This window comes from Prionailurus viverrinus, chromosome B4, assembly GCF_022837055.1.
Source record: "Prionailurus viverrinus isolate Anna chromosome B4, UM_Priviv_1.0, whole genome shotgun sequence".
Taxonomy (NCBI): domain Eukaryota; kingdom Metazoa; phylum Chordata; class Mammalia; order Carnivora; family Felidae; genus Prionailurus; species Prionailurus viverrinus.
Window position 1 is genome coordinate 39,872,173 of NC_062567.1, and position 18,503 is coordinate 39,890,675.

Here is an 18,503-nt window from a genome sequence, read left to right on the forward strand (position 1 = left end):
AAAGAAACTTCTGTTGTTTAAGCAACCCAGTCTGTGGTATTTTGTTACGACAGCTCTAGATAATAATATCCACATGGACAAAAAGGAACCCTGACCTTTATATTATACCATAGGCAAAAATTAACTGAAAGAAACAGATTATAGAACGAATATAAAAGTGGGGCACCTGGCTAGCTCAGGCGGTTGAGGGTGCAACTCTCAATCCTGGGGTTGTGAGTTCAAGCCGCACGTTGAGAGTGGGGATTACTTAAAACTTACTTTCAAGTGACTTAAAAATTACTCTTAAGTTATTTTAAAATACTTAAAAAGAAAAATCTTCAAAAACCCAGAAAGCTAAAAACTGAAACTATTTTCCTGTCCTTCGAGTAGGCACTAATTTTACAGACATGATCCACAAAACACTAACCATAAAAAAAAAAAAAATTGACAAATTGAGTTTCGTCAAAGTGGAGAACTTCTTTTCTTCAGAAGAGACACCATTAAGGAAATGAAAAGGCAAGTGTGTTTACATATATAACAAAGGAAGTGTATCCACAATGTATAAAGAACTCTTATAACTCAGAAGACAAACAACCCGTCAGAAATGGATAAAATGCTCAGACTTTAGAAAAGAAGATATGTAAATAACTAATGAGCACGTGAAAGGATGGTCAACATCAGGACAATGCTAGTAAAAATCACAATTAGATACTACCATACCCACAAAAATGATTGCTACTTTAAGAGCTGACACCCCAAAGGCTGAAACTCTTGCACCCTCTTGGTGGGAATGTGAACTGGTATAAACATTTGGCATTTTCTTGAGTTAAATATATGCTTTTACCTACTTGATCCAGCAATTCAACTGCCAGATTCTTTTTTTTTTTTAAGTGTTTAGTTATTCTTGAAGAGAGAGAGAGAGAGAGACAGAGTGTGAGTGGGGGAGGGTCAGAGAGAGAGGGAGACACAGAATTTGAAGTGGGCTCCGGGCTCCGAGCGGTCAGCACAGAGCCCGACGCGGGGCTCGAACCCACAAACCACGAGATTGTGACCTGAGCCGAAGTCGGACATTTAACTGATGGAGTCACCTAGGCGCCTTTTTTTTTTTTTAATATTTATTTATTTTGAGAGAGAGATAAAGTGTGAGCAGGGGAGAGGCAGAGAGAGAGGGAGAGAGAATCCCAAGTAGGCTCCGTGCTATCAGTGCAGATCCCAAGTGTGGGGCTCCATCCCTGACAAGGAGATCATGAGCTGAGCCCAAACCAAGAGTTGGATAGACACTTAGTTGACTAAGCTACCAGGCACCCTTCTCTGACTGATTCTTTTGCATCACTCTCATAAGGGTACTTTTGAGTAGATTGAGACCACACAGGATGGGATGATCTTTTCACCTCAAGATCCTTAACTTAACCACACCTGCAAAGTCCCTTACGCCATTGTAAGGTACCATATTATAAGGTTCCAGGTGTTACGATGTGGCCATCTCTGGGGGGGTTGGTATTCTACTTAGTACCCACATAACTTTTAAACACTTGGCTCCTGGGGCGCCTGGGCGGCTCAGTTGGTTAAGCATCCGACTCTTGATTTCAGCTCAGGTCGATTTCACGGTTCGTGAGTTTGAGCCCTGCCTTGGACTGTTCACTGACAGCCCAGAGTCTGCTTGGGATTCTCTCTCTCTCCCTCGTTCTCTATCCCTTCCCCTGCTCATGCTCTGTCTCTCTCTCAAAAAAAAAAAAAAAAAAAAAAAAAAAAAAAATCAAGAAAGAAAACTTAAAAGCAAAAAAAAAAAAGAAACACTTGGATTCTGAAGGACCTTCATTTATGAGGTGGCACTTCTGCCCTTTCTTCGTAACTCCTTTTTTGATTTTTTAAAATGTTTATTCATTTTGAGAGAGAGAGAGAGAGAATGTGATTGAGGAAAGGAGACACAGAATCCGAAGCAGGCTCTGGGCTCTGAGCTGTCAGCACAGAGCCTGACAGGGGGGCTTGAACTCACAATCCACAAGATCGTGCCCTGAGCTGGAGTCAGATGCCCAACCGACTGAACCACCCGGGTGCCCCTCTTCTTCATAACTCTTTAACCGCCACTCAAACAACTGCTTTATCTTGTGGAGGCTCTACTTTGACTTTCATAATTAAGGAAGATCTTATATGTAGGGGCTTAGGTATAATAGGGGTGGATGGTCCTTGAGATTCAGAGTTCAGAAGCTCTAGTTATGAGACCCTAGAGGGAGGGAGCCCTGGGTCTTGAAAATGCCCTCAATTCTGCGAGTGTGTGCTGAGCCTCAGAGATGCATGAGCCAGGGTTCAGGCAACAGGAGGCAACGGCAGTCTGGAGCACAGTATTCACTTCCTCAAGAAGGATGAGAAAGCAGGAGTGGACCTGGCCATACACTTAACCTTAGCTTCAAAACGGAAGAGGGATCACCAAAGACGTAATTAGATGCACTAATTACCCAACTCAGAGGCCAAAGTCCTCCTGATTTTGCATCTATTGGTGCCCCTCCCCGTTCCAACAAGATTGGGGGCAAAGAACAAAATAAGAGGAAGTTAGAAATAAGTAAATAATCGCTAAAGATATAAGCAAATGGTCGCTCAAGTAAAGAAATAAGTAATCCTCAGCGTCTGCACCAGGTAACGTTGAAAGCCTTCAGATTCTACAACCCGTCGGTTCTCTCTTCTCTTTGTTCTTCCTTCGCTCTCTCTAATAAAGAATGATTGATCAGTCTTGCCTGACCCTTCATTTTTAAAAGAGGAAAACGTTCCTAAATTCAGAGGTTTCCAGGGAAGAACTTGGAAATGCAGATATCCCCGGTGATTTACTCTACAGACTCCTAAGCTTTCTTATCAAAGAAATTGATGTGAATTCAATTGATGTGAATTCCCCACACCTCCTCCCCTCTTAATCTGCTCACTGTTTGCAGAGTCGAGATACCCAGCAATTGCCTGAGACTCAGGACTGAGTCATCCTCTGCCCCAGCCAGCTATCAGCGGCCACACCTATGATGTCCAGGCGTGTTGTTGGTAAGAGCGATCAGCACAATATACGGTTCCGGGGGGGGAAAAGTCCAGTGACAGAGCACCATGGCTTCTGACAAAGGTAAAACGGACCGGGGGGCCTGGGAAGCTCTATATTCATGAAAAGGGCAGATATTCTGTGTGTGTGTGTATGTGTGTGCATGTGTGTGCGTGCCCTGCCTTTGCTTGTGTCGTCCTTGAGTGTTTTTCAACTTTCCTGTGTATTAATATATTCATACGGCTCTTAAACGGGATTTATTATTATTCTTAATACTAACTATTCACATCCACAAATGATTTTGATCAAATGACACCAAATCGATGCTTGTTTCACCGTAATAAAAAGTTCAGTGAAAAATACGACTGTTAAATAACAGTTTAAAAAATAGCAGTGGGGGCGCCCGGGTGGCCTAGTCGGTGTCTGACTCTTGATTTGGGCTCAGGTTCAGATTTCGCAGTTCATGCAATTGAGCTCCACGTCGGGCTCTGCACTGACAGTAAGGAGCCTGTTTAGGATACTCTCTCTCCTTCTCTCTCTGCCCCTCCCCCATTCATTCTCTCTCTCTCTCTCTCTCTCTCTCTCTCTGTCAAAAATTAATTTAAAAAATAAGTACATGAAGTTAAAAAAAAGAAAGTCTTTTTTTTTTAATGTTTATTTTTGAGACAGAAAAAGAGCATGAGCAGGGGGGTGGGGCAGAGAGAGAGAGAGAGAGAGAGAGAGAGGGAGACACAGAATCCGAAGCGGGCTCCAGGCTCTGAGCTGTCAGCACAGAGCCCGACGCAGGGCTCGGACCCACGAATCGTGAGATCACGACCTGAGCCGAAGTCGGACGCTTAACTGACTGAGCCGCCCAGATGCCCCTCTTAGCTGTTTCTTTTGACCGAAGGATCATCTCCATTCCCTGAAACTTTGTACATTGGGAACTCAGATGACTGAGTCGTGCCCCATGTTGACTCAGTTTACATCCTAGCTCCAAATTCTGCTGCTAACTCTACTGTTCTTTTCTTTTCCTAAGGGCAGTGAGTGTTGCTTCTTTCTCTCCCTCCTTCCGCATTAACTTGATTCAGAGGGAGACTTTTGCCACCTTTGAGATCCTTTGTGCGGCAGCATTTTGCCGTCAATGCCCTCAGTACCCACTGGGCTCCAGGTGAAGTCAGCTTCTCCTCTGCTGGTTCAACAAGATCTTTTCATATCTCGGCACCTGAGTGCCTCAGCTGGTGAAACGTCCCACTCTTGGTGTCGGCTCAGGTCATGATCTCATAGTACTTGAGTCTGAGCCCCGCATCAGGCTCAGCGCTGGCAGCATGCAACCTGCTTGGGATTCTCTCTCCCTCTCTCTCTGCCCCTCCCCATTCTCTGTCAAACTAAATGAATAAACTTAAAAAAAAAAAAAAAGAATATCTTTCCATATGTATTTTGCAAATGTTTTTTCACTCCTCTCACTGATGCAGATCTTTCTTCGTTCCTCTTGATTTGTGGTTTAAAAAGTACATGTGCGCATAGGGGGGCCTGGGTGGCTCAGTCGGCTGAGTGTCCAAATTTGGCTCAGGTCATGATCTCGCAGTTTGTGAGTTCGGGCGCCGCGTCAGACTCTGTGCTGACAGCTCAGAGCCTGGAGTCTGCTTCGGATTCTTGTCTCCCTGTCTCTCTGCCCTCCCCTGCTCTGTTTCTGTTTCTGTCTCTGTCTCTGTCTCTCTCTCAAAAATAAACAAGAATTAAAAAAAAAAAAAAGGCGCATACCTTACCTACTCAGCCAGCCAGGCACCCCAAAAGTACATCTATATTAAGCCAGTGGTGCCCTGGCTTCTCTCCATACTACTAAATACTCCTTAAGTAGTTATTTTGAGATAATCAAAGTTTAAAAACGTGCAGCTTTAAGAATAATAGAGAGGTTCCTTATACACTTTGCTCAGTTCCCCCCAATGGTTACGTTTTGCAAAACTATAGAATAATTTCACAACCTATGGCTTCTCAGCCTGTGGCTAAAGGTCAAGTGTAGAATAATATCACAACGAGAATACTAACATGGACACAACCCACCTATTTTATTCAGATTTCTCCAGTTGCGCTTGTAGTCATTTATGTGTGTGTATTTTCTTTTTTTTAATGTTTATTTCTTTGTTTTGAATTTTAAAAAAATATTTATTTTAGAGAGAGAGAGAGGGAGACAGAGCATGAGCAGGAGTTGGGGGGGAGGGGCTTGCGCAGAGAGAGGGAGACACAGAATCCAAAGCGGGTTCCAGATTCTGAGCTGTTTGCACAGAGCCTGACGTGGGGCTCGAACCCACAAACCGTGAGATCATGACCTGAGCTGCAATCAAGTCGGCCGCTTAACCGACTAAGCCACCCAGGCGCCTCTGTGTGTATTTAGTTGTAGGCAATTTTGTCACCTGCAGAGGTCTGTGTTTTCACCTCCATGATCATTCCAACAGTACAGAGATATTTTATTGCCCTTTTATTTATTTATTTTTTAATTTTTTTTTCAACGTTTATTTATTTTTGGGACAGAGAGAGACAGAGCATGAACGGGGGAGGGGCAGAGAGAGAGGGAGACACAGAATCGGAAACAGGCTCCAGGCTCTGAGCCATCAGCCCAGAGCCTGACGTGGGGCTCGAACTCACGGACCGCGAGATCGTGACCTGGCTGAAGTCGGACGCTTAACCGACTGCGCCACCCAGGCTCCCTTTATTGCCCTTTTATAACCGAACCCTCCTTCCTCCTGCCCCACCCCTGTTCTTAATTCCTGAGAACCACTGATCTGTCCTCACTTCTAAAATTTTGCCACTCAAAATGTTAGACAAATGGAATCATGCAGAATGCAACTTTTTGAAATTGCTCCTCCCTCCCCCAGCATAATTCCTTGGAGATTCATCCAAGTTATTACATGTATCAATAGTTTGTTCCTTTTTATTGCTAAATTCCATTCCATTTACCACGGATTGTTTAACATCTGGGCATCTAGGTTGATGCCAGTCTTTAGATATTACAAATCAAAGCGATAGAAACATTTGCATACAGCCTTCGTGGGAGTCTACATTTTCGTGTCTCTGAGATAAATGCCCAGGGTGCAGTTGCTGGGTTATATGGCAGTTGCATTTCAATTGTTGTTGCTTTTATTTTTTTTTAAATTTTTAATTAATCTTTATTTTATTTTATTTTTTTAACGTTTATTTATTTTTGAGACAGAGAGAGAGAGACAGAGCAGGAGACAGAGCATGAACGGGGGAGGGTCAGAGAGAGGGAGACACAGAATCTGAAACAGGCTCCAGGCTCTGAGCTGTCAGCACAGAGCCCGACGCGGGGCTCGAACTCACGGACCGCGAGATCATGACCCGAGCCAAAGTCGGCCGCTTAACCAACTGAGCCACCCAGGCGCCCCTCTTTTTTTTTTATTTTAGAGAGAGAGCGTGGGGGGGGGGGGCTGAGAGAGAGGGGAAAAGAGAGAATCCCAAGCCAGCTCCCCACTCAGCGTGGAGTCTGAAGCAGACTCCCACAACCCTGCGATCATTACCTGAGCTGAAATCAGGAGTCAGAGGATGGGCCAACAGAGCTACCCAGGTTTTTAATACAGAAAAAGAATTAAGGTTGTTGTTTTTTTTTATTAAAAAAATTTTTTTTAACGTTTTATTTATTTTTGAGACAGAGCATGAACAGGGGAGGGTCAGAGAGAGGGAGACACAGAATCTGAAACAGGCTCCAGGCTCCGAGCTGTCAGCACAGAGCCCGACGCGGGGCTCGAACTCACGGACCTCGAGATCATGACCCGAGCCGAAGTCGGCCGCTTAACCGACTGAGCCACCCAGACGCCCCGGTTGTTGTTTTCAATTAAGAAACTTCTGGGACACCTGGGTGTCAGTTGAGCAACCAACTCTTGATTTCAGCCCAGGTCATGATCTCTCATTTGTGAGGTCGAGCCCTGCATTAGGCTCCTCACTGAGCACGGACCCTCCTTGGGACCTCTCTCTGCTCCTATCCTCTCTCAAAATAAATAAGTAAGCTTTAAAAATAAAAATAAAATAATAATAACGATTAAGAAACTGCCTGTTTCCTGGAGTGGCTGTGCCAGTTTACGTTCCCACCAACAACGTATGAGAGAGCCACTCTCTCCGCATAATATTGTTCTCTTTCTGTCTCTTCATTTCTCTGTGTATATATTTAGGTTTCCCATAATTGATAGTAGTGAGACTCGTTCAGTCAGTTGTTCAATAAATATCTACTGCCAACACGTTTCAGGCAGTGTGATGATAGAGTCTAGAACAAGATATTCATAATCCGTATCTCACATAATTTATAATTCATTGTTATTATGGTCGTGTAAATACCAATCAAAATATAGCATGATATGGGAATGCAAACTGGTGCAGCCACTCTGGAAAACAGTATGGAGGTTCCTCAAAACATTCAAAATAGAACTACCCTACGACCCAGCAATTGCACTACTAGGGATTTATCCAAGGGATACAGGGGTGCTGTTTCAAAGGGGCACATGCACCCCCATGTTTATAGCAGCACTATCGACAATAGCCAAAGTATGGAAAGAGCCCAAATGTCCATCGATGGATGAATGGATAAAGAAGGTGTGGTATATATGTATACAATGGACTATTATTCGGCAATCAAAAAGAATGAAATCTTGCCATTTGCAACTACGTGGATGGAACTGGAGGGTATTATGCTAAGTGAAATTAGTCAGTCAGAGAAAGACAAAAATCACATGACTGCACTCATATGAGGACTTTATGAGACAAACCAGATGAACATAAGGGAAGGGAAGCAGAAATAATATAAAAACAGGGAGGGGGACAAAACATAAGAGACTCTTAAATATAGAGAACAAACTGAGGGTTGCTGGAGGGGTTGTGGGAGGGGGATGGGCTAAATGGGTAAGGGGTATTAAGGAAGTCACTTGGGATAAACACTGGGTGCTTATACCTAGATATAACTTATACCTACCTTATACCTAGTGATACCTAGGTGTAACTGGGTGTCATAGCTAGGGGATGAATCACTGGAATCTACTCCTGAACTCATTGTGGCACTCTATGTTAACTAACTTGGATGTAAATTAAAAAATAAATAAAATATAAGAAAAATAGCTCCATAAAATATATATATATATATATATATATATATATATATATATGTAACATGATAATTGCTGTGACGAAGGACATACAGGGTGCTATGGAAGCAGGTAGAAATTACACATAGGAGCCTCTGAGGAATGACTGTCTCATTGCACTTGATCACTCTTGCTGGAGCCTGAAGGAGGATTTTCTGGTTTGGGATTGGGAAAATAGATTTTTGGCAGAGCCCTTAAAAATGTGGCTTTTCTTGAGGGTCCAATCCAATTAATATAGGAGAGACTCTTTTAACCCCATTTTCTTTTTTTTTTTTTTTAATTTTTTTTTTTAATGTTTATTCATTTTTGGGACAGAGAGAGACAGAGCATGAATGGGGGAGGGGCACAGAGAGAGGGAGACACAGAATCGGAAGCAGGCTCCAGGCTCTGAGCCGTCAGCCCAGAGCCCGACTCGGGGCTCGAACTCACGAACCATGAGATCGCGACCTGAGCTGAAGTCGGACGCTCAACCGACTGAGCCACCCAGGCGCCCCTTAACCCCATTTTCTGATATGGTTTGCAGGTTTAGAAAAACCGAGTATTTTTCTGAGCTAAATATGTGTGTGGGTGTTATTTGACATAATCGTCTCTTGGTCAACAGGGCCTTCCGCTGGAGATGCCACCTTGAGGTAAGACTGATATTATCATAGGAGCACCTGGGTGGCTCAGTTGGTTAAGCATCCGAGTGCAGTTCAGGTAATGATCTCACAGTTGGTGAGTTCAAGCCCCGCATCAGGCTCTGGGCTGACCGCTCAGAGCCTGGAGCCTGCTTTGGATTCTGTGTCTCCTCTCTCTGCCTTTCCTCTGCTCTCTCTCTGCCTCTCTCCAAAATAAATAAACATTAAAAAAAAAGAAAAGAATACTACCATAGTGAGCATTTAATTCAGCAAGAAAAAGTAGATTTAAGAGCTGTAAGACTATAGCTTTCCATATTTTTCCTTTCTTGTTGTATCATGTTCCCACTCTTTCCTTTTGCCTTTTCTTTCTTTTTTTTTTAATTTTATTTTTTACATTTATTTATTTATTTTTGAGAGAGAGAGAGAGACAGAGAGAGACAGAGACAGAGAGACAGAGAGACAGAGCACAAGCAGGGGAGGGGCAGAGAGAGAGAGGGAGACACAGAATCCGGAGCAGGCTCCAGGCTCTGAGCTGTCAGCACAGAGCCTGATGCGGGGCTCGAACCCACAAACCACGAGATCATGACCTGAGCAGAAATCAAGAGTTGGGCGCTCAACCGACTGAGCCACCCAGGCGTCCCACCTTTTGCCTTTTCTAACTTCATTCTCTATAACTATTGCTTTTTTAAAAGTTTATTTTTTTATTTTGAGAGAGAGAGAGAGAGCACACACACGAGCTAGGGGCTGGGGGCAGACAGAGAGAATCCCAAGCAGGCTCCATGCGGAGCCTGCTGTGGGCCCAAGAGTTGGATGCTCAGCTGACTGAGCCACCCAGGCGCCCTATGATTATTGCTTCCTATATCTTTGTTTGTATGTCTTTTGGTTTCTGTTTAAATAAATTACCTTCCAGCTTTGTTCTGTTACTGTTTTATCTTCATACTTCTCTGTTTAAATCACATGACTTGATAGCCATTAGCGAAAGGTCCAGAGAACTCATTTGTCACTTTGAGTTCATATTTTTATTTTATACTATATTCCCATTTTTCAGACGTAGCATTATAACAGGGGGACTTTTGTCAGGGAATAAATTATCTCACGATGGGTGGGAGAACTGATCTGTGTGGTCAATAAATGTAATACTTTAGGGATGAGTGGAAATATTGGGATGTAATAAGCTGATGACTCAACCATATGGCAAAGAAGAGTACTCATCACGATCTTGAGTTTCCCCTGAGTTACAGCTCTGAGACGTGGAAAGTATTAAATCTACAGATGTCATTGGGAGGGGCGCCTGGCTGGCTCCGTCAGTGGAGCATGTGACTCTTGGTCTTGGTGTGGTAAGTCTGAGCCCCACACTGGGTGTAGAGACTGTTAAAGACAAAAATCTTTAAAAAATAAATAAATAAAGATGCCACTGGGAGCAATTTGAATTTTTTTCTTATGAGGAATTAGTACGCAGAATTTCATGCCGAGGAATTCTGAGGCTTCTTCTCTCTTCAGACTTGGCAATAGAGTCTTGTTGGCAGCTTGAGGCTCCTACCTAAGATTTAATTAGAGTCCCACTGAGGAACGGTGAGGTGTAGGGATCGGAACGTGGCGTCTCTACATATTTATGCCTGAATTCAAAACTACCAAGCAACGGTATAGAGAGAGTGGTAACTCCATGACGTGAGGTGGGAAAACTCTCTTCACTATGCTTGTGAGAGAAACTCTGATGATTCAGACGGGCCCACCTAGATACCTTTGGGAGACAGATTAGAAAAGAAAATGTCCTGAGATGTCATTTTTTTTTTTTTTTTAAATTTTTTTTTTAAACGTTTATTTATTTTTGGGACAGAGAGAGACAGAGCATGAACAGGGGAGGGTCAGAGAGAGAGGGAGACACAGAATCGGAAACAGGCTCCAGGCTCCGAGCCATCAGCCCAGAGCCCGACGCGGGGCTCGAACTCCCGGACCGCGAGATCGTGACCTGAGCTGAAGTCGGACGCTTAACCGACTGCGCCACCCAGGCGCCCCCTGAGATGTCATGTTTGAGATCGGTGTGATAGGAGAGGGGAACACGAAATCATTCCTAGGGTCCCTCTAAAGCTTGCCTGATAGCATGGGGGCGCTTTTTGTGTTTCAGGAGAAGAATTGAACCCTGGGAGTTTGAAGTCTTCTTTGACCCCAGAGAACTCCGCAAAGAGGCCTGTCTGCTCTATGAAATTAAGTGGGGCACAAACCATAGGATCTGGCGAAACTCGGGCAGAAACACCGCCAACCACGTTGAGCTCAATTTTATAGAAAAATTTACTTCAGAAAGGCATTTTTGCCCCTCCGTCAGCTGTTCCATCACCTGGTTCCTGTCCTGGAGTCCCTGTTGGGAATGCTCCAAGGCTATCGGAGGATTTTTGAGTCAACACCCTAGCGTGACTCTGGTTATTTATGTATCTCGGCTCTTCTGGCACCTGGATCAACAAAACCGGCAAGGACTCAGGGACCTCGTCAACAGTGGTGTGACCGTCCAGGTTATGAGAGTCCCAGGTAAAAACAACAAACAGAGGACCTTAAGCGTTGATGCGAGACTGTGCTGGTAGCATGTTTCTAGGCCAGAAGAGTGACTATCCCACTTCGGAAGTCTCAGACGTGAAAGTCTGGGGGCGCCTGGGTGGCTCAGTCCGTTGAGTGTCTGACTTGGGCTCAGGGCAGGATCTAGCAGTTCGTGAGTTCGAGCCCGGCATCGGGCTCTCTGCTGTCAGCACAGAGCCTGCTTCAGATCCTCTGTCTCTCTGTCTCTCTGTCTCTCTCTCTCTCTCTCTCTCTGTCCCTCCCCCACTGTGCTCTCTCCCTCCCTCTCTCTCTCTGTCTCTCTCCTAAATAAATAAATAAACTTTAAAGAGTGCCTGGCTAGCTCAGTTAAGCGTCCAACTTTGGCTCAGGTCATGATCTGGCAGTTCGTGGGTTCAAGCCCTGCATCAGACTCTGTCCTGACAGCTTGGATTCTGTGTTTCTCTCTTATCTCTGCCCTTCCCCCACTGCCGCTCTGTCTCTTTCTATCTCTCAAAAATGAATAAATTAAAAAAAACAAAAAGAAGAAGAAGAAGCAGCAAAAGTCCAAAATAACACGAGAAAGGACCAGGTCTGATATTCACAGCAAGGAAAATATGAAAAAGAGGGCTCTCTTCTCCATGCCTGCACCTGCCATGGTGACCCGTCAGCCATCTTGGAATAAACTATGTTGTTGTTTTTAGGGATTCAGGGGGAGGTTAGTCCATCTCCAACAGCAAATAGGTTGACGGGTTTTATATAATGTGTATCTATAAGCTGGGCTCTCTTTAAAGTAACTTTGTGCTCTGTTAGCTGAATGAACCAAAATTTGTGTCTCCTTAGAGTATGATCACTGCTGGAGGAATTTTGTCAACTACCCACCTGGGGAAGAAGATCACTGGCCCAGATACCCTGTTGTATGGATGAAGCTGTATGCACTGGAACTGCACTGCATAATTCTAGTAAGTTATTTTATTTTATTTTATTTTATTTTATTTTATTTTATTTGGTTTTTTTATTTAAGTAATCTCTACACCCAACACAGGGCTCGAACCTATGACCCTGAGATCAACACTTGCATGATCCTCCAACTGAGCCAGCCAGGAGCCGCTCTAGTCGGTCACATTAAGGGACAAAGATTATGATACCAAAAGAAACATCCTTCTTCAAAATTCTTTTCTGATAAATTGATATGTCTTTTCTTCACCATCTCTTTGTCATTTGTATTGAAATTTAGTTATTTAACTTCTTGACGTACCTTAAGAAAGTATGAGAATGGGCATCTGAGGGGTTCAGTCAGACTCCTGATTTTGGCTTTTGGCTCAGGTCATGACCTCACGGTTGGTGAGACCGAGCCCCTCATCCAGCTCTGGACTGACAGCGTGTGGCCTGCTTGGGATTCTCTCTCTTCCTCTCTCTCTGCCCCTTCCCCGCTCTCTCTCTCTCTCTCTCTCTCTCTGTCTCAAAATAAATAAGTAAACTTAAAACAAACAAAAAAGAAAATGCGAGAAGAGCAAGACAATCTCTGTAGGAAATAAATGAGAGAAGGGAACAGATAAACTGGTTTAAGATATACATGGACTCCACATTAACTTGATATTATTATTATTATTATTACAACACTTACTGGCTCTACAGAATTCCAGATATTCTCTTTTTCCATATTGATGTGTGTCATCCCATTGAAGAAATGTAGGTGTCCCATTTGTATTCTCTTGAAAGTTGCTCAATAAACTTCCAACTAATGTTTTAAAATGTTTGTGGTTGCAATAGTATCAAGAAAAACATTATTCTTTTTTTCCTTCCAGAGTCTCCCTCCCTGCTTAAAGATTTTAAGAAGATGTCAGAATCAGCTTACATTGTTCAGACTTACTCTTCAAAATTGCCATTACCAAATGATTCCCCCCCATATCCTTTTAGCTACAGGGTTGATACAACTTCCTGTGACTTGGAGATGAATGGAATGATTCCTTGTGCGGCACCTGGGTGGTTCAGCTGATTGGGCGTCCAACTTCGGCTCAGGTCATGATCTCACAGTCCATGAGTTCAAGCCCCGCACGGGGCTCTGTGCTGACAGCTCAGAGCCTGGCAGCTGCTTCCGATTCTGTGTCCCTCTCTCTGCCCCTCCCTGCCTCATGCTCTGTCTGTCTCTCTCTCTCTCTCAAAAATTAAAAAATTAAAAAAAAAAAAAAGAATGATTCCTGCGTACTCTGTTTCAGTAGCAGGCACTGATGCCCCACGAAAAAGAGAATGCCATTGGAATGTAGAAATTTTCAGCTTGTGTTTCTATACACCGCCAACAAATTATCTAAAAACGAAAAAAATTTAAATCCCATTCACAAGAGCATCACAAATAATTAAGGGGTCCTTGGGTCGCTAAATAGGGTGAGAGTCTGACTTCGGCTCAGGTCATGATCTCACGGCTCCTGAGTTCAAGCCCCTCATAGGGCTCTGTGCTGACAGTGAGGAGACTACTCGGGGTTCTCTCTCTCTCTCCCTCTCTCCCTGCCCCTCCCCTGTTTGTGTGCTCTCTCTCTCTCACTCTCAAAATAAAATAAAATAAAATAAAAACTTTGTTATTTTTTTAAATGTTTATTTATCTTTGAGAGAGAGAGACAGAGACAGAGACAGAGTGTGAGCAGGGGAGGGGCAGAGAGAGGGAGACAGAATCCTAAGCAGGCTCCAGGCTCTGAGCTGTCAGCACAGAGCCCGACGCGGGGCTCCAACTCATGAACCATGAGATCATGACCCGAGCTGAGGTCGGGCACCCAACTGACGGAACCACCCAGGGGCCCCTAAAATAAAATAAAATAAAATAAAATAAAATAAAATAAAAGCTTAAAAAAAAAACTATCATATGATTCTACAATATTATTTCTGGGTATATATCTGAAGGAAATAAAATCACTATCTCAAAGAGGTATCTGCACCCCATGTTCATTGCACCATTGTCTCCAATAGTCAAGACATGCAAACAACCTAAGTGTCCATCACCAGGAATGGATAAAGAAGATGTGATGTGTATTATACACACACACACACACACACACACACACACACGCACGCACACACACGCACACCTGTAACTATGAGGTGATGAATGCGTTTACTCACCTTATTGTAGTAATCAGTTTGCAATATATATTATATCAAATTATTATGTTGTACACCTTAAACTTACACAACCTTGTATGTTACTACGTCTCAATAATGCTGAAGGGGAAAAAAGAGATTAAAAAAAGAATCTAGGGGGGCGCCTGGGTGGCTCAGTCGGTTAAGCGGCCGACTTCGGCTCGGGTCATGATCTTGCGGTCCGTGAGTTCGAGCCCCACGTCGGGCTCTGTGCTGACAGCTCAGAGTCTGGAGCCTGTTTCAGATTCTGTGTCTCCCTCTCTCTGACCCTCCCCTGTTCATGCTCTGTCTCTCCCTGTCTCAAAAATAAATAAAACGTTACAAAAAAATTAAAAAATAAAAGAGTCTAGGAATTTTAACAAACAGTAGTATCACAGGTTGTGTCATCCACTGCTGTATCACAAATTATTCTAGTACTTTGTGGCTTAAAGCAACAGTAAGTATTTATTATGTCAGCTTCACCAGGAATTCAGGAGCAACTTATCAGTGTGTATGTGGCTCAGGGTCTCTCGTGAGGTTTCTGTCAAGCTGTCAGCCAGGACTGCCGTCATCTTCAGGCTTGACTGAGGCCGGAGAATATGCTTCCCGAGTGGCACATTCACATGGCTGGAAAGTAGAGGCTAGTGGTTGATGGGAGGTCTGTTCCTTGCCATGTAGGTAGCCCTCTCCACAGGGCTGCTCAGCTGTCCTCACGACCTGACACCAGGCTTTCTACAGAGCAAGCATCTAAGAGAGACCAAGGTGGAAATTGCCGTATCTTTAATGCCTGAGTCTTGGAATCATACGCTATTTCTTCTGCAGTCTTCTATTGGTAACACCAGCCAGCCATGATTCAATGTGGGAGGGGACTACACAAGGGCTTGGATCCCAGGAGATGAGAATAATTGGAAGCCATCTTGGGTTTTAACGGTAGGGACTTTTGCTGTGTGTTTTTAGGACAATTTCATGAAGCCAATTTCTAAGATGCTCAAGGGAAACAAAGAACAAGTTTTTATTTGATTCTGACTCAGAACATCCTAAGATTTAACAGACAATCTATTAGCCCAAATTTATAGGATGATGTACTGTTGTAATTAGCAGCCTTTTAAACTTGGAGCAGTTATACACAAAAAAGGGTTATTTCTTGCTCACACTGAAGCCTAATGTAAATCGGCTGAGGATGTTCTTGCTGCCTGCAGTTACTCAGGGACCCAGATTCCTTCCGTCTGGTGACTCCACCATCTCCTGTGGCCTTGGAACTCTCTACGGAATTCTCCACATTCGGCCATCTCATAGGAGACAGCATACACAGGAGGGGACAGAGAAGAGACAAGAGAGCGTTAAGCTGCACGAAAGAGTGTTTTTAGAATCAAGGACTGGATATGGCAAACGTCACTTTTGACCCAATTCCACTAACCAAAAATCAATCGTGTGGCTCCACCCAGCTCTAAGAAAGACAGAAACACAGTCCAGGAGGAGAAGAAAATGGAGTTTTGTGAACATATAAAGTGCTTGCCGCGTGAAGAGACTAGGAAGCTGAAATATTATACAATTTAGCCGGGGTCAGACAAGGAACACTGTGGGGCTAAAAGTCAGTGTGCTTTTTTAAAAAATTACTTAAGTTTTAAAACATTTTGTTTGAGCACTCAGGATACACCAGTAACGAGGATCTCCCCAGTTTTCATAATGGAGTCAGACTGGCTCAGTCACTTGCTCACTTGTCTTCCTGTGTTGGCGTGGAGATACAAAGCAGTCTTTTGGGATGCCAAAAGAGGGGCTGGGAACTTATTAGGTATCTCAGTGAAGCCTGTCTAAGCATTTTTTTTTAAAACTACTGTGAAAGTTGGGGCGCCTGGGTGGCTCAGTTGGTTAAGCGACTGACTTCGGCTCAGGTCGTGATCTCACAGTGCGTGGGTTCGAGCCCCGCATAGGGCTCTGTGCTGACCGCTTGCTCGGAGCCTGGACCCTGCTTCAGATTCTGTGTCTCCCCTCCCCCCCTCACGCTTTGTCTCACTGTTTCTCAAAAATAAATAAATGTAAAAAATAAATAAATAAATAAATAAATAAATAAATAAAAAGCCAGGGGCCACAAAGCTTCAGATGAGTTTGAGTTAGCTGGGTGAGAAAGAAAACTAAGCAGAAGGCTGGTGGGTTGGGAAAAGTCAGAATGGTCAACCAACTGGAAATCTCGATAGGATCATTAAATAGGGATCGTGGGCGTATTTGAACAATCAAGCTTGAAGAATAGTATGTGATGGTCAGACACCGAACGGATTAACTATTTTGAAAGCAGAGTAGCTGCAATTGATAATGTCGCTGAGGGTGTGACCAAGCAAGCCTGTGGTTGAGTCAGAACAGAAAAGTAGAAAGGCGGAGGAGGTCAAGTAACTGAGGGGTAAGCCCCCATTGTTGTCTTGCTGTTTTGTTGGTGTTCTTACGGGTTTCAGAAATTTCTTGGTGTTCTCACGGGTTTCTTTGAGTGGTAGACGAGATTTAGAATAATTTTGTGGAATTCTTAAAGGTCTGTTCGAATTTTTCAAAATGTCATTAATGAAGCTGTAAATGGCAGATAAAAAAGGCACGTCGTCTTTTATTTTCCAGTCATGTGGTGCTGTCACCTGGTCCATTTCTTCCCAGCCAAGTTTCTCGGAATAATAGTGTATACTCATTATTTTATTTACTTTATTACTTTATTTACTTTATTTATCTTTTGCTCCTCAACTCCTTTGGAAAACCTACGCTAAGGACATCGATAGACGGTCTTCGGTCTTTTTCTTCCTTTACATATTTGCAGAGATTGAGTAAAACCAATTAGGGAGCATAGTACTGACTAAAACAGAGCCTACCTTTGCTTTCATGGTGCTCAAAATATTAGTTTTCTCATACTATAAAAACACACTTCTCCGAAGATCTCATCCATTTCCATGGCTTTAACCACCACCCATAATCAGAAGTGATCGTCATAATAATATATTAACAAATGATATCATCCAAGCACCAAGTTAATCAGAACAGAGCACCAGCCATTCAGATAGCTAGTCTGGTTGCACTGTTATGTTCACTGGATTAGCCCAAACGATAATATATAAATTTTACATGATAACATGATGTCTGGTAGTTAAGAGAACAAACTGGAGCCCCCAGACTGCTCAAATTCTGGGTCTTACTTCCTGCCGTGTGACGTGGGGCAAGTTACTTCACCTGTTTGCTTCCATTCCCTCCTCCAAATGGGGATAATAAAGTACTTATATCAGAGGGTCACTAGGAGAATAGAATGAGATTTACACGGAAAGCATTTAGAACACCCTGGACTATAATAAGCACTCAATAGACAAAAGGTATTATTATTCATTATTCTACAACTATGCCTCCAATCCTGACTTTTTTCTCCTTGAGCTTCAAAGTTCCAGATTAAGTGTTTCCCCCTCCCCCCAGCCCCCCCAATTATACCATGGATGTTTGGGAAACCTACAAGTTTCAGTATAATTAGTAGAGGTAGCTTTGTAAATAAGTAGGGGCAAACAAATTTTATAAATATTTGATTATATGTACTGGGTTGAATGGGGGAAAATAATAAAAACAGCAAATATATAGAGGGCTCATCATGTACCAGGTACTGTTATAAGTTGTTTCTATATATGAACTCATTTACATATACATAATATATGTAGCAACTGTCCCATCAAGTAAGTACTATTATTTTTCCCATCTTATAAATGAGAAAACAAGCACAAAAAGTTCAAATGATTTGACCATGGTCACATAGCTGCTACGTTTTAAATGACTCTGCCTCCAGAGTTTAAGTTCCTTGTCATCATGCCAGTATGCTGCCTCACTTAAACAGGAAGCAGTTGTGACAAAAACAGCATTTCCTACAGCTTTCTTTACATATCAGATCTATTTCCCTCCAGAGTTTACAATTCAAAAATATCCCCCTGCTAGTTAATATAACCGTATATCCTTTCATTATATCTGAGATCAGTACCCTAACAGTGACTCATTGATTGACCTAATATATATATGTTTATGTATTTATTTTGAGAGGGATAGAGAGTGAGCAGGGGAGGGGCAGAGAAAGAGGGAGACAGAATCCCAAGCAGACTCTGCACCGTCAGCACGGAGCCCAGC

At 43.3% G+C, this 18,503-nt stretch overlaps 1 protein-coding gene across 1 annotated transcript; it reads left to right on the top strand.

Annotated features, from left to right (window-relative positions):
- Window positions 1-3,041: 3,041 nt before the first annotated feature.
- Window positions 3,042-13,222, top strand: APOBEC1 (apolipoprotein B mRNA editing enzyme catalytic subunit 1). The gene is made up of 5 exons (XM_047868638.1): window positions 3,042-3,079; window positions 8,723-8,750; window positions 10,864-11,261; window positions 12,108-12,226; window positions 13,073-13,222. The coding sequence occupies exons 1-5, from the start codon at window positions 3,064-3,066 to the stop codon at window positions 13,220-13,222; spliced, it is 711 nt and encodes a 236-aa protein (XP_047724594.1). The 5' UTR covers window positions 3,042-3,063.
- Window positions 13,223-18,503: the final 5,281 nt, after the last annotated feature.